This window comes from Phragmites australis, chromosome 18 (assembly GCF_958298935.1).
Source record: "Phragmites australis chromosome 18, lpPhrAust1.1, whole genome shotgun sequence".
NCBI classification, from domain to species: Eukaryota; Viridiplantae; Streptophyta; class Magnoliopsida; order Poales; family Poaceae; genus Phragmites; species Phragmites australis.
Genome location: NC_084938.1, coordinates 26,630,645 through 26,653,576, shown reverse-complemented (window position 1 = coordinate 26,653,576; position 22,932 = coordinate 26,630,645). Strand labels below are relative to the sequence as shown.

General features: G+C 42.5%; 2 protein-coding genes across 3 annotated transcripts; one reads left to right on the top strand and one right to left on the bottom strand.

Moving 5' to 3' along the window:
* Positions 1-9,256: 9,256 nt before the first annotated feature.
* On the bottom strand, positions 9,257-13,667 carry LOC133898908 (FHA domain-containing protein FHA2-like). Its single transcript, XM_062339716.1, has 4 exons — positions 13,355-13,667; positions 12,435-13,210; positions 11,356-11,513; positions 9,257-9,743 (listed from the first exon to the last, which is right to left on the bottom strand). Exons 2-4 carry the CDS (start codon positions 13,114-13,116, stop codon positions 9,534-9,536), a joined length of 1,050 nt encoding a protein of 349 aa, XP_062195700.1. The 5' UTR covers positions 13,117-13,210; positions 13,355-13,667; the 3' UTR covers positions 9,257-9,533.
* Positions 13,668-15,656: 1,989 nt separating this feature from the next.
* Positions 15,657-19,524, top strand: LOC133898433 (uncharacterized). 2 transcript variants are annotated; one of them, XR_009906237.1, is made up of 3 exons: positions 15,657-16,105; positions 17,545-19,141; positions 19,172-19,524. XR_009906237.1 is itself a non-coding variant. In XM_062339123.1 (2 exons), exons 1-2 carry the CDS (start codon positions 15,807-15,809, stop codon positions 18,878-18,880), a joined length of 1,635 nt encoding a protein of 544 aa, XP_062195107.1. In that variant the 5' UTR covers positions 15,657-15,806; the 3' UTR covers positions 18,881-19,148. The 2 variants fall into 2 exon arrangements, 1 of the variants encoding a protein (XP_062195107.1); XM_062339123.1 differs by lacking the exon at positions 19,172-19,524 and having other exon boundaries at positions 17,545-19,148.
* Positions 19,525-22,932: the final 3,408 nt, after the last annotated feature.

The following is a 22,932-nucleotide window of genomic DNA, read 5'->3' as shown; positions in this document are numbered from 1 at the left end:
TGTTTCATATCTTAGTCCTTGAGCAAGTCGACTATGTCAAACAAATTTTAAGTACATATCAATTAGATGTCTCGAGGTGCGGTATTTTTTAGTTGTGTGTTTGTAGCATCCACACTTGCTTTAAATATTAGATTTTTCAAATTTGGGATTAGAAATGTCTTTCCCCTGCATCGGTGCATGTGGCCTATGCTTCATGTTGCATTTACATTTACCTTTAAAATTCGTTAGTTGGCGTCTAAAAGAGTCATCAAACTTGTTGTTATTCTGGACATTAGCATGTATTTCAGGTAGAGGAGCAGCACCTATTGGACACTGATGATGATTCCTTAGAAGGGGTTCATCGTACTTTTCAACCTAAAGTAATACATGGTTTAAGTCTGAATAAATTTAGTATTCTCTTGCACAATATTATTGTTGTAAGATCCTATCAGCAGGAAGCATAGTAAATATAGTTTTATCTATCTTTTATGTATCTGTAGGTTCTTTTTTTTGTAAAAACATAATTTTAAGCAGATTTTATGAACATCATGATTGTATTTTCTGACAGACTTAAAGTCATGGAGTCGAAGATGTGTCCATTCATGATATGCTTCATATTTAACTTGATATGCTAGCAGTGGATCTCCCTCTTAGGGAGGTTGGAGTGTCACTACTATTCCACGAGCTACAAGACTGATCTTGACATTCATTGCCCATATTGGATCATTGTGATCGTCAAGCACAAGTTCATCAAACTCTTTGCTAGTCATTTTAACCTACAGGGATTTAAACTATATATTTTATTAATTTGTTGTAGATTATTTAAAAATCATCATGGTAATGTTGTAATAATGATACAAAATTTGTAAAGACAAGTTGAGACTTGAAGTACATAGAGTAGACCTCAAATTATGTAGCTAACACGTTGAAGATAATCACCAAAATTGGTGTAGATCTCGCAGTAACAGAATGCATAATCTGACATTTGTCAGTAGATGATTATGTTCCTATTACCTTGTGTTATGCTAAGTAGAATATTTGGAAGAACACATTGAAGATAGTCGTTAAGTCAAGATTATAAAATATAGACCTCACAGTAATGATGGATAATCTACAAATATGCAGTAGATTTCATAGTTACATTATCTTGTATTTCTCAAATATTAAATTGAGGTAATCACTTAATTTGACTTTGCATTTTATTATACTTGAATTAAGCTCTTTTGGGCATAAGAGCTCTTTAGGCTTAATTAAGGTGAATTAATATGTAATTTTGCAAGAAAATAGTCTCAATTACAAAATTAACATGGTGGTTAACACAACTGTATGTTATAGGGAATGCATAATAGTAAGCACATTAAACAGTACATGATTCTAGGTAATACAAGGTCTGGAATGTGAAGTTACAACCGTAAATAACACCATGCACAACTACAATAAATACCGAGGGCCTAAACGTGAAAGGTACTAGATACAGAGTACTATTTAGTTGGGCCATCTTACAATTTCTTAGAAACCCTGGGTTTTTTGCAAAATAGCCTATGGCTCGGTGGCTGGCTAATGCAACTTAGATCTCGGCCTTGTTGGCCTTTCGGCCGGCCCAGTCAAAGAAGGGGGCACACATATATAGAGGGGTGGGCAACAGTTTTGGTTAGGGTTTCCTCGTCCCGGCCGCCGCCCCTCTCCTATGTGGCACTGCTGCATCTCCTCTATTGCATGGCCGATGCACTACCGCAACGTTGTGTCACCGTGCCGCATCGAAGGAGGAGGTCAGGTAGACGCGGCCGCCATCGCTGGGGGCCTCAAAGCGGAGGCATGTGCTCACCAGGGTCCAAGATCCTAGGTGGAGGCCGGGACGACGGTTCATCGTCGTTGTTGCAAAGCGGCAGTTTACAACAAGCTGGAGTCAAGGGCGATGCGCTTGCGGTGGCCTTGGTGTTGTTGTGAGCGGATCTGATGGTTACGTCGATGTAGTACGAAGGAACCCAATGAAGAGCCGCCATGGTGCCACTCCTGGAGGGGGTGCATTGCTGTTGAAGCAGTGCACCACCATGGTGGCAATGCGGCTTGGGCGACTCGGTCCAAGCTCAGTTGGGGCGACCGACGTGGGTGTCAGGGATGGAAGATCTGAGTCAACATCAATAGGGATATCCACCTGTGGTGGCAGTGGGTCGATGGTGCTTACGGTTGAGCTGAAGGTGAACGGAATGAAGCTGTGGGTGGGGCAGTAGCCGAGGGCGCACAGGGGCGACCTCGGGTGGATGATGCCACGTGTGTTGGCTGTGGCCGAAGTGGTGCTATGGCCGACGCCATGTGCGTCGACTCGAGGACGATGAAGTGGGCGAGGACCACGACGACCGTGACCATGGAGGGAGCGGCAGCCATGGTGATCGCGACCGTGGAGGAAGCGGTTGCCATAGCGACCACAGCCATAGGGAGCATGGTGGTGATGGCGACAATGACCTTGGGCGTAGTGAAGACCATGGCGACACGTGAAGTAGTGGTTTAGGCGGCGGCGACATTCTTGGCGTAGAACACAAAGGAGGACAGGCGCTAGAGAAATGGGAGCTATGTTCATATTCTCCATAGCGCTCATCTGAGATTGATGGAGGCCTTTGTGCCTCCTGTTCTTCTTCCTTTTGATCACTTAGTGCAGATTGTGCTGATGACATATTTAGACTAAATTGAATGTAAATAGAGAGATACAAGAAATGGATTCAATAGTTAGTTTTCTCATTAATAGATGTAGGTATTTATACATGGTAAACAATTGTGTTCGTATCCGTTCGGAAGGCACCCCTCCTGAATGAATGTCTATTGCCCAATGGGCATTAGCACCTACAAGGAAGTTGCTTGATGATTATTGAAGTTGGTCATTTTGATTCATAACAGAGATCACAGGAAGCCAGCCAGGAGAAGAATTGATTTGTTTCCCTCAAGACGTTGATGCTCCAAGAACATTAGTAGGTTGCCCAGACCGGACAGTGCATGCGAGCTTTTTTGGTCAAAAGCAGCTTTATAGACGAGAATTTTCACCGCTTCTTGGCGCCCGACGCCAGTGGTCGTCGTCAGCTCTCATGCATAGAGCACTGGAAAGTATGGCTTGTCCAGCGTGCTCTCCACAGTTTTGCAAGAAAAGGATGCGTGAGTGCATGCCAACTGATGAGGGCATGTATGATTGTACTAGGACGTTGTGTACAAAGCTACTCCTCCACTACTCTTTGCTTAAAATCCAACAAGTTTGAGAGGGTTTTACAAAGCAAAAAAGTTCTACAATCTCCCCTTCAAGGAGATACAGCCCATGACTCCCTTTATTTGGATTTGGAGGTCTAAATGTAACAAGCTGAGAGTGTTTTCCTGGCTTCTGCTGATGGACAGACTGAATACAAGAAACCTTCTAAAAAGTAAATGATTCAAAGTTGAAGGCAACGAGTATAGTTGTGTGCTCTGCAATAATAGGGTAGAAGAGACTGCCTTCCACCTGTTCTTTGTTTGCTCTTCTAGATGCTGAAGGTCTATCAACATCAACTGGGATCAGAACCTTTAATTTTTCCCAATGCTGCTTAAGGCAAAAAAGGAGTGCCTCTGGCCCTTCTTCATGGAAATTTTTATCACTATGAAGCAAAGAAATGAGTTAATCTTCAGGAGGGTCATGCCATATCTCAAGGCATTAATTACGTAATTAAGTATGCATAATCATCATGGCATTATGTTTTACGTGTATAATTATTATTTTAATCGTTCAATCAGATTTAAAGATTTTACGTTTGGAACCTGTACACATTTTCCCCGACTAAATGTGAGTATATTTGTGAGTAAAAATAGTTTAGAGACCTTTAGAAAACCCCCAAAACTTTTTGAGAAGAAGAATAGGAAAAAGGAAAAAAGGTCGTTCTCGCGGTCTGAGTGGGAGCCCTCGTAGTTCGACCGCCAGGGCGCAGAGCGCCCACTTAAGGAATCGGCCAACTCTCTCGATCTCTCTCACTTCTCACTCTCACTCACACTCTTCACTCAACCCTAGAGAGAGAAGGAGAGATCCACCTCGACGTGTTTGACGACCGGAGATCGATAGAGAGAACTTTCCCAAGCTCCTCGAGGACTTCCCTAAGATCATCCCCTTCCTCCCCTTCGCTGAAGACGTTTCTACATTGATTCATCCACCCCGAGCCCGTACACCAACTCGGAGCCTGATCTCCAAATCGGAGCTTCCCCGGAGTGATCCCCTCTAATAGAAAGCTTCCCTATGCTAAGGTGAGACATCTCGTACCATTTTCCCATCATTCCTGAGCACTAATCGATCCCCCATTTCATTTAGACTCGAGCTCCACCCTAGCCTAGATCCCATCCATAGAGCTTTCCTAGTTTGGCTCGGTGAATGTTGTCCAAACCACCCTAGAAGATATCCACTAGTCTCCTAGAGTGCTTTGGTATCCTTCATGGTTGAAGGCATCACCGGAGCCTTCACCTGCGACCTCACTTAGACTGGTCTGACCGCTACTTGTAGGTCAAAACCTCAGTCAAACTCTGTAGTCAAGAGTCAGACCGCTAGACAATACGGTTTGACCGCCAATGGGTCAGGTCTGACCGCTAGAACACAAAACTCTCTACACACCGACGGTCTAACCGTGGCCATACCTCCGATCTGACCACCAGCTGCTCGAAGCCTTATGAACTTAGGACGCCTTATCCGAGGTTCAAACCTTTTCCAACCCGAGTCATTTAACGATCCTTTGCAGATATTTTTGAAACACGATGCTTTATTGTTATTCAAGCATACATCATATGCACACTTTTCCTTCGTTTATTTGCGATGCATTCTTGGTTTATTTAGAGAGTGGCGCGCCGACTATCCAAGTGATCGAAGGTGATATCGAACCATCGGAGTTTTGTGAGTGTTGCGTAGGAAGTGTCAGGCAGGTGTCAGAGTAGCAAGGCAAGCATCTAAGCATATTTTATCTCATAATTTGGATCATGCAAATTGATAAGTTACAACTTATATAAGATATGCATTTTAAAGTTTCAATGTCGGGTTATATGGGTAGAACCTATGTTGATATATTACCTCTACCTTGAATTGTTGATGATCTATATCCTTGTAACCTGAGTTAACAATGTTGTTGTCTAATTTAAAAGTTTTCTCCGATATGCTTAGCAATGCATAGATCCTCGGTAGAAGCTGAACGGTGATTCAACCATTGTTCGTGAGCTTATGACTTATTTATTGTTCATAGGGATAATGATGATATTAGGAAGTATGAGTTGTGAGGATGAGACGAGATGTGTACGGTTTTAGTGGTAGGTCAAGAGAGGAACACGGATGTCATAGACCGTTTGTATCGTTTAAGCATCGACTGTTGTTGCAGTTGACTTTAGCACTTTTCGTACTAACCATATATTTGATTATGAGAAGGATGAGTTGTGAGGAACCGTCCAAACAATATTCTAATTAATCACTAAGTCAACTATTTTCTTAATCACGACTTTAATAATTAATCAGAATACCGCTCCGGTAGTCCCGGCACATGTTTTGTACATAAGATCAGAACACATGCATTTACAACATAGAATATCATAAAAAAAACTTAAGAAAGAGCGAGCAATTAACATTTTATTACAAGTTCTTATGTATGCACCAAGTTAATACAATTTACAGCAAACAAGAGCTAAGAAAAGACTAAAATGTGGTCAACTCCTAACTAACAAAAGAAACTACGCAGCAAAAATAAAAGCTAAAGACAACAAAAGATGGGTGAGGCCATATGCACCCTAACGCGCGACCTCCAAGAGTAGGATGCACTACTCATTCCCACCACTCACATCGGCGGGCGTGAAGTGGCCAAAAAACAACTCCTCCTCACCTGTAGAGCAGTTGAGTATGAAGGTACTCGCAAGACTTAATCCATAATGGACACTTATAAATAGCCTAACTCCAAGTATTATGTATTGGAATGTTAAGAATACGGTCACATGGTTAAGTAAATTCATATGCAAAAGCAAATTTGACATAAACATGTGTGAGTATTTATACTTAACCAAGGTAACAAACTAGCCTATAAACATCAACTGAATATAATGTAAAAGAAACCATAGTAGTAACATCTATAACAAACCGTCTCAACCATAACCATATTTGTAACTCTACAACTACTGCAAATAGATATAAGCATGTTCATGACCGAGAGCACGGCATTTTAAAATATTTTTACACCCTACAGGAGGGTACTCCTTTACCTATACGATTTGAGAATCATACGGCTTGCATGACCACACAGGTCCATTCAAGGGGGTACTCATGTCAACCTTTTCCCATAAGCCCAACCGTTTGATCATGCGCCGATAGGTGCGGAGGTCATCCGGAATTACTCCCGGAGCAAACTGGATACCCTAACTGGCCTCATACCCAACACCATCGATCCGCAAGCTAAAAAGCCACAGCTACACAGGTAATCAACTTATCATTCCCATATACGACATGTAGTAAGCACGAAAATTGCTAAAGCCAACTGCAATAATGATCAGTGCTTAAATGATGCAAGCGATCTATGGTGTCCCGATCTCTCTCCCGACCTACCTAGGAAAACTCCACATCCGAGCAGGACAACACCCCTAACACCGCTCACATCTTACCTCATCCACCCCACTCATCCAACCGACACCATCAACCCATCATTATGATCATTATACAAGTAATTAAAGCCCATGCTCGCGAATGATGAAACATCTCACTGCTTGACTTCTACCGATAAACTAAACACTTCCTAAGCACCACGAATAACATTTTAAGTTAGACAACATCATATTAGACCTAGGCTACAAGGATACGAATCAACAATTATTTAAAATAGAAGAATTAGTGCTTAATATAGGTTCTACCCATCATAAATTCGACATCGAATCGAACTCATGCATAACATACATAAAGCATATTAATCACATCATATCATATGAGATCCAAAGTATTGGGAGAAATATACTTAAATACTTGCCTTGCTGCTCAGGTGTTTGCCTTATGCTACCCACGCAACACTCGCAAAACTCCGGTAGACTAGCATCGCCTTCAACCACGATCGTGACACGCTCCGGTTCTTCATTCACTAAAGAAGAACGGGTGCGATGATGAGCATAAATGAAATACATGATATATACTACAATATGCATAACAACAAACTAAAGATGCATGACATACAGAGTTATAACGAAACTTGTGATCTAAACAACGTCGGAAAAGTACCAGGAGGCTGGAGACTCTAGGTTGAATTCGGAGTATCCGGGTTCCGGAATCTCTAGGTGAACTTCTAGGTGAGAGCTCTCGATTAGTTATTTTTAAAATAACTCAAAACCTCCGTATAAATCTAGATACTTCGGGTTATACTAAACACTCCGGATGAAGCTCTAAGTGAGGCCCTGACTATTTACCCGGACTCTTAGGTCAAGTCAAACCTGAGTAATTTACGAGCTTCGAGTTTTTTCTTTTGTCTTTTTCTTTTGACAGCTAGAGGCATCGTCATCTGCTGCTGGTGCAGGATAGGAACTCGGAAGAGCAGATCGGCATGCCGGCCGGCCTCACCGCGCCGTTGCTCTCTCTACGCGTGCCGCCTGCCCGCATGCTACTCCGATCCACATGGACTCATGGCGTACTTCGGTGGTTGGACATTCTCATCGTACGTAGATCCGACTGAATTTTTTTTATCAAAGAGCTCATTTATAAACCTTGAGCAGGATTACAATTGTTCAGGCTAGCTTGCAAGAACGCAGGTGCTACAAGAGGCCACACGCACCGCACATGTAAGAAACCTGCTTACCGCACACATGTGCAGAAGAATTACAAAGCCAATTGAAACATAAATAAAGAAAGGGAGAGACTATACTTCAGGCGACTCTATTTTCAACTTTTTTGGTCGATGCCCCCAGCCGTTCGATTGTCATCCGATGGTTTGCAAATCTTCTTCAACCTCCCGAACGGATGAAATTTCATAGATTAAATTTCTCCTTTTTGTTTCTTTTTATACAAGTTGTTGCTCATATAGAGCTCAAATTTTACGATGTGATAGATGATAGTACGCTCTATATTATCATATTTTTATCTAATTTGTTTTACGATTCCTAACATAAGATTTTTGGTTAGTTAGTTACACAAACTTATTTGTATAACCGTTACGACCCCTTGGTCGTTTTTTTGGCGTAATTACGTCTTTACTGTTCTTCTGTGCATGAGTGCAGGCGTGCTCCGCGCGCCGTGTAAGCTCACTAGTTGAACCATTGTGTAACATTACTCTTTTTCTTTGATACAAGATGTGTAGTTCTTCCGCATATTTGACAAGAAAAAAAATGGCATCAGCTGATATGGAGTCTGTAGTCCCTCTGCACTTTTCACTAGTGAGCACGATATTAGCACATTGATAGTTTAATGTAATTTAGTGCGTTCTGTTCGCTTTTGTAAACGGCACACTAGCACCGTTCCTACCCGATGCCTTCTTCCATTAGCCAATCCTAGTTCCATCATATTTTAGTATCTTGTCTTGTGATCGGTGTATGTATGCTCGTTGTTCCTCTACCTTCGATGAGCTTTCTTGGCAATCCGAATTGCGAGTCCACTAGCAAGGTACACTGACAGGCCTCGCATAAAAAAAAAGGTACACTGACAGGGCGGAACTGAGGCAGTGTCAGGAAGAACCATCTCGTCGGCACTCGATGGCTGTTCAAACATAGCAATGCTGCTAGCCAGATTGGCAACGCGAGCAACCGCATAGTCGTATGCCAACGCTTCCGTGCGGCCGCTGCTGGTAGCCATGAGTCCATGACATCGCGCGTTGGCAATGATGACAGTTGCAGTGGTGACGAAACACAGGAGAATAGACATTGATGTGCGGTGGCGGAAATCGATGAAGGGCGATGGTCCGCAGGAAGGAAACGTGTCTGATACCAAATATTAAGGTAACAATAGATACAAGAGGAGCAAATCGTCCGGCTTCTCCCGTAGAGACTAGAGACTCCGATCAATACCCAAAGACAGATCATTCTCTAATCATAGGACTTATCCCTCTGAGAGAAGGCTATAATCTAACCATCTGAGCAAAAACTCTTTTCTGAATTCTTTTTATTTGCCTCCCCTCTAACAAACTAGTAAATAGACAACCACCTAGGACTCTAACCCTACCTAATGCTAACCAACTAGATAAACCTTTGACTCTTTCCATAACACTTTTCATAACATAGATAATTTGCCTAAACTAACTTAGACTCTCTCCATAACACTTTCCATAACACATACATGAACTGAACCAAGCTGCGAAGACGCTAATATAAGTTAAAACTCATGTTTCCATGTATCACTCTCAACATTACAGTTGCAAACATGTATCACTCTCAACATTACAGGCCTCAAGTGTAAGCAGAGCAAACATGTGGGATACTACAGTACAACAGGGTCCAATACAGCTATGGAAACAAGAAGAGGCGAGGATGCGCCTCCGCCTTCCTGAACACAGACTGAAAATGGAACCAGTAAGTCAGTTATTTCCTCATCAGGCCCTCTCGGTCCTTAGTACTTCCCTCTAGGAGAGCAAGGAGACCAGCGAAACAAACTCCGAGGTTACTCTGCCTTTCGATCTTGTGTTAATGACAAAATGCTCTGGGTACTTTCTGAGCAGAGCCAGAAGGCCATACCAAGGCCTGCTCTTCGTCTCGGTTGGCGACCAGTCCTCTGGCGTTAGGTACTTTCGAACCCTGCTGGGGTGCCACACATTGCCAAACTGTTCAAGAAGCTGCAAGTAATCAAGCACGTCAGAATTCAAATGTGGCGGCAAGCACAATAAGATAATTAGGTGAATCAAGGAGTTTAGAAAAATGGCATCCATGCTTTATTCGAAAGCAAAACCTGAAGAAAATCTGTAGAAAAAGGGATACTAGGAAAGTTCGGAGTTTATAAAGAAAATCTGTAGAAATAATAAATGTTCAGTGACAAATGAAACATCAATGATAAATGGTCAGTGACAAATAAAACATCGATGATAACCTATATGTAGCACAAGGGAGCAGACTAAAAGTAACTACCCAAATTCCTGAGACAGCAACTGAAGGTGTCTTAAAGAAAATAATAGCTACAAGTCATAACTAAAATAAATCAGCATCTCATGTAAAACAAAGGACCAAAGCTTCACTTTCTGGGTGCTGGTACAAAGTACAAGCCTAGCAAACAATTAACAGACTACATAAATGGAAGGTGTGGATTCTAAATAATAGAAAACCTTACTCATGTATTTATTTTCTCCCCCTTAATTTTTGGACTCATAATACACATCACTCCTACATCTGAGAATGGCCAGACAACATGGTAATGAGCACCTAGTAGCACATCACATGGCTCGAAGGGGATTAAGGTATTATAAAGGTGAATTAGAACATACATTGGGATGGGAAGATATTAGGGCGAGAATAGAGTAATCCCTCTTTGCTTGCTTCCTAGTGGATACATTGCTATGCCTTTTATAGGGATGAAAGGATGAACTGACTTGAGCTTAACCCTTAAGAAATAACTCGAAACTTAAGAAAATCAACATCTACTAGGCAGGGCATATGTACAAGCAAATAAACCCAACTATTGTGAACAGGGCTCGCCGTCACAGTAGCTTGTTGCTACATTGCTGCTACAGTAATTTCTGCACACCTGCTGCTGCTGTTGGGGCCACATCTGCAACAGTCTAATTGGCAACATACTGAGGAAGTAAATTGTGATTCTTAACAATGCCCATGTTAGTGGAATGGGTGCTACGTGCTAGCAGATAAAGTAATGTATTAAGATACTAGCAGTTTTATAGCCTACAGGCACAAACTTGAAGGCTGCTAATCGATAATTTTCTCATGTCAGCTCATATACACCTCGAGGAAAGCTTTACTATGTTATGACAATGACCGCTGACAGAACATATAGGAAAAGGTAACATAACCTAAGTCCAGATCATACATGTGTTCACAGAATGGTGCTGTTCATGATCTGGATTATCTCTGCCCGAAAAAGAAAAAAAGTTGATCTGGATTATCTAGTTTGGACTGTAGCATCGGCTATTACATGGTGATTGAGAGGGCAGGAATGATAACTTTTGACTTATATTCCCAATTAGCATTTGTCTACAAGTTTCTCAGTGTCTATTTATGTTATCACTAATTGTAATAAGAATTTCCTTTCCTTAAAGATGTGACTCCATAGCCCATCCCTTCACCAATGTATAAACACATGATAATAGCAGTAGGCCTGTCTTGATGAGTCAGTTGGTTAAGTAATAGGAGACAATTTGAGTTAATCAGGGGTAAAAGGTAAAGCGTTGAATTCAGCATCGAAATTGGACATGTATAAATTTATGATTTTCCATAACAAACCTCTGTGTGGAGTTTTGCCATGGGCATCCATTCTCCAGGGCCGCATAGGTCCGATAACACTGTCGCAACAGATGACACGACATCCTTCTCTTCTGCTTGAAGGATTTGTTGGTTGTCTATATCCCTGTCACCCCTAGATCTTATTTCTGATCTACTGTCTGCAAAATTAAAAGAAGCCAGTTGAGATCAGATGAAATGAACTGTTTCAACACCGTCGTAAAAAAATCCCTTCCAATGGAAGTAGCCTAAATAACCAGAATACAGTACAAGTTTTTCACATTGAAGATCCATAATTGCAAACAGCAACAAGGGACAGCAGGGGTTTGGCAAACTTTCATCACATCATTTACTAATTTTTAATCCTTGAAATAGTGAAATACTAGTACTACGTCTCCTGCTATATTGTTAAGAGTAGCCAAGGTAATGCATTCAAATTGCTAAAATTACATATTAGGAAAAAAAAAGATATGCAATTATATTTGAACATCAAAGAGACATCAAGTTGTGAAAATACCTATATAGAAGGTAGTGTTGTAACAAAACTTACTTTTTTAACACAGGATTTGCAGTAGCATCTAGAAAATGCTATATTCTAATGAATAGTGATGATAAGGATTCTTTATGATAACTAACAACAGCAGCAACAGCCTTTGTCCCAAGCAAGTCGGGGTAGGCTAGAGATGAAATCCACAAGATCCAACTAAAAAATGATAAGAAAACAATAATGATAATAAAGGTACTAGTAATAGTAAAAAAAAGTAATAACGGTACAAAGAGACGGATGCATAAGTTATGGTTCTGACATATGGATCGCTAACTTCCATGCGCTTCTATCCGTGAATAGTTCTTTGACGATTTATGATAACTAAGAGTTACTAAAATTTCCCTAGCAATCCATTTTTATTAAATTGTGTATACTGTATATTCTAGCTTTTAACCTAGAATGGAATGTTGACATATCCTTATCTACTATGTGAACAGGAGTTAATGCAAATTACTACAGCTAGATTAAAACAATAGGATGAGGGGCAACATAAATCATTTCCAGTAGAAGTGCATAGAGAGGATAGTGTTACCACCTTCACCTAGCGTCCCTATTGCTTCCACATTAATTCGGTGCCCACCATAGACGTCCAACTCTCCAGAAGACTTCTTGTTTCTCTTTATCAACTTTCCCCTCACTGCACCTTCATTGATACCATTCCCAATGTCATCAACATCCCGGCCATAATCACCTTCAAACGAGCGGTCATGAAAATCTGACAAACGAGGACGGCCAGGCCGTGTGTATGATGGTGGAGGGAGCTGCGGAGGAATGATAGGAGCATGTCGCGCAGCGGCAGCTGAGGCGAAGATCGATCGTGTGGGTAGTAGAAAGTAAAACTTCTTGTCCCCAATCTGAAGCAGATCCTGCGAATCAAGCTTAACAGGCTGGTTTCCAGGAAGGTGCAGAACACCCTCGACAAGGCAACCGTTCTTGCCGATGACATCAAGCGCGAACCGGCGGCGCTGAAAGTCGTAAAATATCCGGGCGTGGTGGCGAGAGATGTTCATGCCACCACCGAGGCTCGAGAGATCGACGTCCACCGTCGATTTTTTGCTGTTGCGCCCCAGCATGATTGAGTAAGTCTGCATGTAGTACTCAAAATCTTCGCCCTGGAGCTTCGCAAACCCAGCCTCCACTTCACCATCACCGGCTGAGGACCCGCAGGGCATTGCACCGGCACCCAAGGTAGCAGGGACGGACTTGACGTGGGGCATGGGGGGCTCAGTTAAACCCCTAATTTTTTTGGAAATATAAACGGCACCCGCAATTTGGGTAGCTTGATCTCGCGCGCTCAAGAAGAATATCAACCTGATCGAATATGAATTAGATTATATTAGTTTAGCAGGGTACCACGCACTGAACAATCCGAAACTAATTGGACGGACAGTAAGAGGAATTTGGATTTGATTGCTCGCAGTGAACAAAAATGGACAGCGAGCTAGGGTTACTTACTCGATCGCCCGCGAAGCTTCGCTACTTAACGTCGTCGCCGAGATCGACCGCGTCCGTCCAGGGAGAGAGCTTCCCCGCCCAACGTCGTCGACGAGATCCACACGGCGTCCGTCCAGGTGCTGCCGCCCGTGCCCTCACCCCTGCGTCTGTGCGCCTTCCGCTCGATCCTGCTGCGAATCAAGCTGTTCGGAGGAGCAGAAGGATTTGGGGGGTCGATGAGATCTGGGAATCGATTTCTATCCCTTTGTCTTTTCCTCTCTGTTCGACTACATCTTTTTTTTCTTTCTGAAATGTGTTCGACTATTACGTGTATTGCGCCGAAGGAAGATGAAAACACATTTCCGTAGCTTCGCATTTGAATGATGAAAACACACTTCCATTTTACGTTTTCTCAAAGGCATTCTTTCCAAACAAACAGCAATAAGTTGAAAGCAGTCTCCCGTAACTTCGCAAGTTCAAAGATGAAAGCACACTTATTATTTTATGTTTTTCCCACCGACATGATTTTTCAACCCAATAACAAATCTTGATCCGTCCCTGGTCAGGCAAAAATCAACAGCTTATGAGACTTTCTGTAGACATAAAGCTCAGGATAGCAACCAAACGGACCCCAACAGGAGAATGAATCGATCCAATATGTCCTCTCCGCGTTAATTCGGCACAAGTATATGACGGGCAAAAGGAGTGTGGCGATATCTCCCAACGAGAGAAGACTTCGGCGGTGGGAGGAGGGTATGGTTTGTTGTATCCCATCAATCCAGTGAAAAGGGAAAGAAACCTTCGAGTGGCATGCTTAGGTGGGTGATGAGCGAGACCATGGAGAGACATTTAGGGTTGCTTAGTCTAGCTCCAACTCTAGGTCCGCATGAATTAACAAAAGCTAGAACGACTAGGGCAAACAATCTGATTCTATTTTTATGTTTCCAATTATGGGGGAAAACATGTGTGCTTATACGGCTATATACATATATAATATACACTCCACACTTATTGCTTAAAAAAACGGATTGTTCAATCAATGTGGCTGCTATCTTGTTGGCAACTGGGTTTCTAGACTCATAGCATGATCACTATGCTTAAAGGATTGCTAGGGTAGTAGAGCAACCCAATTGCAGTGGCGAATGCGACAACAGAGGATGTGGTTAGGCGCAATGGGGAGGAAGAGGAACAGTTGACGCGAGAGGAAGAAGCAATGACCGTTGGATGGGAATAAAAGGGTTACTGTCGTCAACTGAAAAAAAATGTTCATTTTCAGATAACTGAAGTAAAACATCGCTCAATACACTCATATGGATAGCTGTTTTTACAACATAGGTAGAAAGTTTATCACATCTGAGCACTTGTATTAATGTACTAAATACACTACAATTTAAATCACAGTAGGTGGAGTCCGAGTTCATGCAAATCTACCATTCCAACGAGAGGTGATTCCGCTTGCATGCTAAGCTTGAGAAAAATATGTGCCAGGGTGTCTCTCATGGTACGGTCAAACTCACATACGACTCTATTGGTAGCAGCCATGGCCCTTAGAGCTATGCCATTGATAGGTGTGAATTTGCATAAGGCTTGCTATTGTATTCTTTCTTCTCAAGTTGTTTCAACGAAATTTAATTATCACAATGGAATCTTGAGGATGGTTGAATGTCAAACTAGAAGAAGGTAGTGCGTGACAATTTGTTTTAGGTATAATGGTTAATTACGAAGCTAAAATTATTGACTCTAGTTTCTTATATGACCTAACTCGAAAGTGTGAAAACATGTTTCTCGTCCTTGAAAGTGGTAATAAGAGAGTCATATACCACATAAGTGAAAATGATTATGAGTAGTGCTTTAAAAGCTTACACCTATAATAAGAGCAATGATTAAATTTCTCAAGTTTTTCTTACTGGGACCAAAATCTAGAGAGAAGATCATTAGAAGTTTAACTATATAATTGTTTTTTCCTCAATTAGGTGTCATTTTGGCCCTGCTCTAAGTCCAGGCTGTTTTAAAAAAAGATGGATAAATACCTAGGATGCAAAAACCACGGTTTAGAAAAGCCCAACATCTTTTCTCTTAGTTTATCTTGAGATTCTTTATTCAAAATTAAGTTTTTAGAGCTTTTCTAAAGCATGCATTTAAGCTGTAGGTCCACTATATACATTGTTTTATGATTGATGAAAATTTGGAAGTAAGGGGTTTAATGCACGGTCACATGATAATTTGGAATTTTGGGTATCCCAGGAAGAAACAAGGAGTCAAGGGGGCAGCAATTATATCACACAAGACATGAGCTGATGAGCACGCTGTGCCACGTTCGGTGCTAGTCTGCTAGACCCCTTCTTCGAGCACGAAACCAAAACAAGTACACACGGGCCGCCTGGCAGCGCCGTCCCCGTCCCTGCGCCGCCGTCGCGGCCGCCGCAGCTCACCGGAGTAGTAGCAGTAGTAGGGGGGAGACAAGCGTCGCCGGATGGGGGTCCTGGGCGACTGCCCGGGGTTGTGCTTCTGCTCCGGCGGGGCTAAGCTGGAGCGGATCAAGTCCACCCTCCTCGCCGCAAAGGGCGCCGCCGTCGCTACTGTATCCTTCCCCGGCGCCGGCTGTGGCGGTAGCGGAGGAGGAGGAACTGGAGGCAAAGCCGGGAGTGGGTTCCTCATCCACCGCGGCCTCCTGCTCACCACGCACGGCACCATCCCCTCGGCCGCCGCGGCAGGCGCCGCCGAGGTCCGGCTCAGCCACGGCCGCCTCCTAGCCCGCCTGGTGCCGCAGAGGTACGAGACCGACCGCCATTTCTTGGTCTCCCTGTTTAGTTTCCGCTCGGCGTCGTTTGAATGGGCAATGCGGCGTGAGGCGATTAGAATTTTTTGGAGGCGAGCTCACCCCTGCAATCTCTTGATGTTGCAATGCAGCATGAAAAGATTAGATTTTGGTTGCGACTTTGCAATGCGTTCAGCAATTTCGTTCTGCCGCACTCATACTTGTGTTGGTTGACGTTGCGCCGTAACCGTGGTGTAAAAAGATCTAATTTTGTTTAGTGAATGGACAGCTGGTAGTTATCTTTAGTGATTCTCAGCTGGAATGATGTTAAAATGGACTCCATTTTTTGGTGAATCTATGTGCCAATGGCTTGCCTGGTTTCTGCATTTGAGGCCAAGAAAGGTTTTATTTGCGTGGAAGCTCAAGACTTGGGGCCATTGTGCTGGGGTTGACTTCCATTTGGTTCAGGAGATTATTTTTGGCTTGTGGAGTTGTGGTCATGGACTTAGACAAACTTGATGTAGTTGATGTGTTTAGTTATTGTAACAACTGTACATGCGGGTGGGGATAAGATTTTGATTTGTTTGGCTGGTGAGGAGCAAATGTAACCAGGTATTGTTGATAGGATTCTGGTGAGATTAAAGATCTACAAGTCGTTTTATGAACCAATGTAACAAGATAAATATGGGCACACTGTCTCAGGTTCTCAGCTTGACTGCATGATATGTAAGTTAGAAAACTTTGCTATCATTTTGTAAGGGGCCAAGGACTAAAGCTGGTTTGTACAATAGCAGGCCCGGCCCTGACATTTCGATGGCCCGGGCGAGATTAAAAATGAGGCCCTATTATTAAATATAAATCACACAGATCTAATTTTTTCAGTTTTTTTTAGGCCAATATACACAGTATACATATACATATGGGGCCTCTGGGTTTTGGGGGCCCGTGGCGGCTGCCCCGCTCAACCCCCCAGGGCCGGCCCTGTTCAATAGATAACATTAAGGCTGGCGTAGGATTGCCTTTCTGTTTCTGTACAAGCTGGCATAAATTCTGTTCAATTTTAGATTGCTGATTGGTTAATGGGTGCATTAGAATCTGTTGGAGGTAATGTCTGCTGAAAGTGGTCCTTGGATCTATTTATTCACTTGATTTATGAGCATAGGACATGTTTTTAATGCATTCTTTACTCAACATGGGATCAACCTGGATTTTCCTGAACATTTTATTGGCCAACACTAAACATTCAAAAGTTCAGTTGCATGGTTAAATGAAGAAAGGATAAGATATCTTAAAGTACTGTCTCTTGCATAAAAGAAAGATACAATCATGCAATGTACATTCTCTTTGTCATTATAGCTTGAATAAGCTAAACAAGTGTAAGAGCTCGAATGGGGTTTTGTTTTCCATGCCTTTTCCGTTATATTTACCATTCTGCATTTTGTTTCTTTTCCAGATTCTTTATTACCAGCCCCATTCTTGACCTTACAATAGTTGGTCTTGATGTCGTGGATGATGACTCGAGTTCACATGGGCAACAGCCACATTTCTTGAAAACTTGCTTGAACCCCAGCTTGGACCTTGGCAGTACAGTCTTGCTCCTGGGCCACAACAGAAGGGATTTGGCTGTAGGCGAGGGGAAGGTTGTAATAGCTACAGACAACCTTATAAAGTTCTCAACTGATGAAGTCTTATGGTATCCTGGATGTGCTGGGTTTGATATGCACGGAAATCTAGCTTTTATGGTGTGTGATCCCATGAAGCTTTCACCTTCTACACCCACAGGGTATGCTTCCGCATCATCAACTGGGCTCCTTGCATCAAGGAAGGATATGCCAACACAGTTTGGGATCCCTATTCCTGCAGTATGTGAATGGCTAAAACAGCACTGGAACGGTAGCTTAGAAGATGTTAGCAAGCCAATGATGACTCCTGCACGATTGACATCCTCTGGAGAACGAAGTGGGCGTTCTTCTCTTGGTCATCTTCGTAATATTAAAACCACGGAGCAAGAGGGTGGCAATGTCTTGTCATCATCACAGATACCACCAAGACCAACATGGCAGCATGGATCATGCAGTTCAGCATCTGCCAAGATTTCATATGGTGAGAAGGATTCGATTGCCTCACATTCTTTCCAGGATCAGCATGAGCTGACCTCGAAGATGTACAGACCTAAGAACGAGCAAGCTGCTTCATGTATGGATATTAACTTTCCTCCAGGGCATCCAAGATCTATTCACCTACCGCTTCCCCTAAAGCAAATGATGCCTGATGAGAATATGATTGAGATGAACAGGCCAGCTCCACACGAGACCCATCCATCTAATGTGGGGATCAACTGTGATGCTCTTCACAATGTTGCTTACCAGGAAAATTGCTGGAGTGAGGTGCAGTCCAGTTCCTCTCCACTTGAGATATCCGAATTAGGAGATGAGAGGGACGGTTTTAGCAGTGGAGAGGAGACAATGTACTCAGCTGAAACAAGGGAAAGCCGGAACATTCCAAGTCCAAAAGAAAAGAAGACTGATATAGTTGGTAGATCACAGAGTTTTGTGAATCGTAGCAGATGGGACTCACCTAAAAGTGTTGAATCTTCGAAAGGGGTCCCCTCGAGGTCACACACCTTCATTCCTTTGAGAAAACCGCATTTGCAGGCTGCAGCCATTTCACAGAAGAGCCAAGATTTTTTCAGCCCTACCGTTTCCTCCAACATGAAGAAGAGGAACTTGTCCCAAATCCCCATGAAACCACGGCAGAGTGCTCAAGTTACGTCCAAGTGGATCATCTGATATAATCACCTGTTCCCGGAATCATGCAAAGATATCACGTCATTCGGTTTACTCAGTTCCACGCGATATTTCATAGTTGTATCGTGTGACTCTTTAGCGATTCTTTTTTCGTTGTAACATCAGGTAGAAAATGCTCTTCTTTACCCTGTAATTGTTTACTTTTAGGGGTAAAACGAATTGCCATTACAGAATACAGTGTTTTCCCCCAGACTGGTAGTAGTTGAGGTTGCAGTGAGCACCCGCGAGTTTTGATCTGCCCAGGTGTCTGTGCACAGGGATGCATTGCAACAGGTGTCTGTGCACAGGTATCTCTATAGATCCTGGATTGCTCATGAAGCTCTGCAATGCAGACCTGAATGATGTTCTGGGGACGAACGCAAGCACATTTCAGTTTCATTCCTTCCGTTGCACTGTCTGATCCCCAGGCCCTCTGTGAGTGATGAAGCAAATCATCACGGGTTAGCTGCACTCTGAGATGGATCACCCTTTGAAGCCTTAAAGCCATTCTATCTGGTACAGAGCAGAAGCGTATATGTGAACTTGATCACAAGTTTATGACATCGATTCTCCGTTTGGAACACGGGATTTTTTTTTTTCAGTCCTGATGAAGCTGACAACCCCTTTGAATGCTCTTAGTCCTCTTGTCGTTTTAGCTCTAGTCCTTTTGGCTGGTACTGATAGTACTTTGGAACCGCGGTTTGTAATGTTCTGTGATGCTGAACTTGGTTAATTCCTCATATCTTTAGGAGGTTCTGTCGCTGGGTAGGATATTATCTCTATCGTTGGTTCTAAAGATGTTAGATTCTATGGTTGTACTGTACCAAATTTCATTAAATCGTTAATAGAAATGGGTATCCCGTGTTCGAAAAAAATTCATGCATTTCAAGCAGCTAGGCAGCTCTACCTACCGCTGAGAGCAGTGCGTAGCGCAGTTGTCAAGGACTGCCGGTATGCACCCTGCCCACCTGCGTTCTAGCGCTGCTCCACGCACGTGCTCACTAGGTCTTTTCCGGAATAGTTCTGGTGTCTTCCTATGCTATAAGACTATGTTCAACTGTTTTTCTTCGGGTCCAAATTCTCTTCATGATGGTATTTTCGTTCCCTTCAGCACTCCAACGGTTTTCCTTCACAGTTCTCATCACGAAAGGATTCTCAAGTTCATTCACTCCAGAACGGGATTCTCTCTCCTTTCTCTTCGTAATTTTCTTGGAAGAAAAGCTGTTAGAGATGAGAGAAAATAAAAGAAATGAAAATAGAGAAGGGAATCAAAAAGTAAATGAAATGAAGAGAATATGGTTAGAGATAGTCTAAGTGGTAGTCTCTCGTATCGCGTATATGCGTATAATTTGTAGATCTAATATGCACGTAGAGATATGAGTTGATACGAGTAGATAAGGGTAATATCAGTTTGAGTATGTATTTAGATATTACAGCTGTACTGATTAGGGGAGGATAAGAAAAAGCTCTGCCTACCGCTGATGAGATGGCTCATGTCCCGTTTCACTAGCCCTCATCTTTCTCCACCGTTTGATCAAGATCGGACAGACACAGGCTAGGCAGCTACCGTTAGCAGAGGCTCCGGGGACTCTGAACTCCGAATCCGTTGTCGCGTCGTCTCTTCACTATGCTGACATCTCGGATTCGTGGAGGTAGAGGAATCCGCGGGCGTTCGATCGATCGGGAGCGATGCGGCAGCAGCGGGGCGGGGGCGGGAGGAGAGGGAACAACCCAGGGCTGCTGACGAGGGCGGTGGACAAGGTGTTCCGCTTCGTGCGCCCCGCCGAGTTCGAGATCCTCTTCGTGCTCTTCTTCTTCGTCGCCTTCCTCCTCTTCAAGGACCTCGTAAGCCAACCCTCTTCCCTACGCGTTTCAGCTTCACCGCTGGGTCTGCCTGATTGAGATTGAGTAGGATAGTTCATCATTTATACCCAATTCGCATGTCACGTTTGGTCAATTTGGTACTGCGTGGCCTTGATTGTTGAAGAGCAGAGCAGTTTCTGTTTGAACTGCGAGTCCTCCTTTACCTTTGTTTTGATGATATGATTACAAAGAAGTCAGTTGAAATCATAGATGATAAGGTAGCTTACTGAATGCATTTACTCTCCCTCCGCACAACTTGGAATTTGTGTTGATTGAATTACAGTTAGAATGGTAGTATTTTTGTGCATGATAGATCTTTCTACTATGTGAATTATACTGTTTGAGTGGAAGCCAATATTTTTAAGAGATATTATCTTCATATGCATTGCTGTGATTCGGCCGGATAATTTGTTTTGAGGACATAGCTATTACCATGGCATGAGCATGGCTCAGCAGCAAATCATGTCCTTATGTTTTTTGGACATTTAGTTGCGTTGATATCAACGAATGGAATCTGATTTTTACGGCTTGTTTTATCTGGTATTTTGGAATTTTTGTCTGACTCCGATTATTCAATGAATTTTCTGACAGATGTCACGGCTGCAGTACAATCAGATCTTTGTCAAGAATCCTGATCTAGATGACCCCTGGCCTTAGAGGGTAGAAATCATATAATGTTCTTAAATCTTTATTGTAGTTGGCCCTTTTCTGTGAGTTGTGTTACCTGAAGTAGTGAAGTACATTCATGAGGTGCTCTGAATCTCCTTATGACCACTCTTTTCTTGTCAGGAACCTTCTTATGACTAATTAGATTATTCTCTTTTGTGATGATAAATATATCTAGCTAGTCATATTCTATACTTCAGAGAATTTTCATGTCAATATTGCTAAGCGGGGATACCGAGGTTGTTGCCAGCTGTTATTGTTCACACCATTTATGTTGTGTGCAAAGTGCAATCCCATAAGTTCTAACGTCTAAGTGAAGTTGATGCAAGAAGGCCCCTTTGGATTGAAGGAAATTCATAGGAATTATGGAGGATCCAAATCCTTAGGAATTTTTCCTATATGTGTTGTTTGGAACATAGGAATGGACATGTTAAATTCCTATGGAATGCATTCCTATGCCCCCGATTCCATAGGAAATTTAACATGAGCTCAAACCTCATGTTTTGAGAAGTCCAATGCCTATGTTGTTTTCCTACGAACTATCCAAATACATCATCTCTTTCTCTCTCTTCTTTCCTCCAAAATTCCTATGTTGTTTTCCTACGAACTATCCAAATATATCATCTCTAACGTTCCTATGTTTTGAAATCTTGTAGGATTAGGGAGTATGAGGCATTCCATTCCTACGTTTTTCTTGTTCCTATGTTTTTCCAATCCTGCGTTCCAAAGGAGCCTGAAATGCGGTATTTTCTCGCAGTCAGTTCTATGCGGCTCGTATGACACTTAAATTCAGTTATTATTGTTGCTAGAGGACAAAAATCTCTCATGATATAACTTTATATTAATGTGCCAATATGATATAGCTTCGGATTACTGTATGGTATTTCAGACATATTATTTCATCTCTCTCTTTACTGATTTGGCCAGATTCAGATACATGTTACTACAAAATCTTCGATTGTTCTAGTGTGGAAATTTTGCGCTGTAGGTTTTTTAATGGTATCCTCTTGTTTCATTGTATTATCTATGAAGTATGGTAAATATCTATCTATATATATATATATATGCGATTCTCTTAGCGTCATAGGAGAAGGTTGGTCATCTCCAAAAAAATTGCTAAGGAATTTTGTTATGGCTCTGGTAATCAGAACTCACAAGCTCACACTCAAGCAAACCCAACCATATTCTTGTTTGGTGCCACCTTATTTCTTAGGAAATGAATTGTCCGGTACTTACATGGTACAGACACGGAGATTATCATCAAAGCAAGCTGAATCATCTTAGAGGTATGCAGTTCCTTGAATGCCAAGTTGTATAGTTGACTGGTCTCTAGTGCAATTGTGCTAAATTGATTCAGTGAGACGCCTTTGTACTTGGTAGTCAGTTCCATTTGTCTTTGGACAGTTATTTCATTCAACCCAGTCAGTTTTGCAAGCGCAATATGAAAAGTGCCATGAATTAACATAAACGAGTTAGAATTGGGTTAAGGTGCGGGGAGAAATCGAATGCGATTACCATAGGATAGA

Bases quoted from the DNA above. Each gene is read 5' to 3' on its own strand.
- LOC133898908 (XM_062339716.1), bottom strand. From the start codon at position 13,116: ATGCCCCACGTCAAGTCCGTCCCTGCTACCTTGGGTGCCGGTGCAATG. The intron at 11,514-12,434 runs GTGGTAACACTA...TTAATTTTGCAG, and splicing joins AATAGGGACGCTAGGTGAAG to ACAGTAGATCAGAAATAAGA. The intron at 9,744-11,355 runs GTTTGTTATGGA...GATTACTTGCAG, and splicing joins TGGCAAAACTCCACACAGAG to CTTCTTGAACAGTTTGGCAA.
- LOC133898433 (XM_062339123.1), top strand. From the start codon at position 15,807: ATGGGGGTCCTGGGCGACTGCCCGGGGTTGTGCTTCTGCTCCGGCGGG. The intron at 16,106-17,544 runs GTACGAGACCGA...TTTCTTTTCCAG, and splicing joins GCCCGCCTGGTGCCGCAGAG to ATTCTTTATTACCAGCCCCA.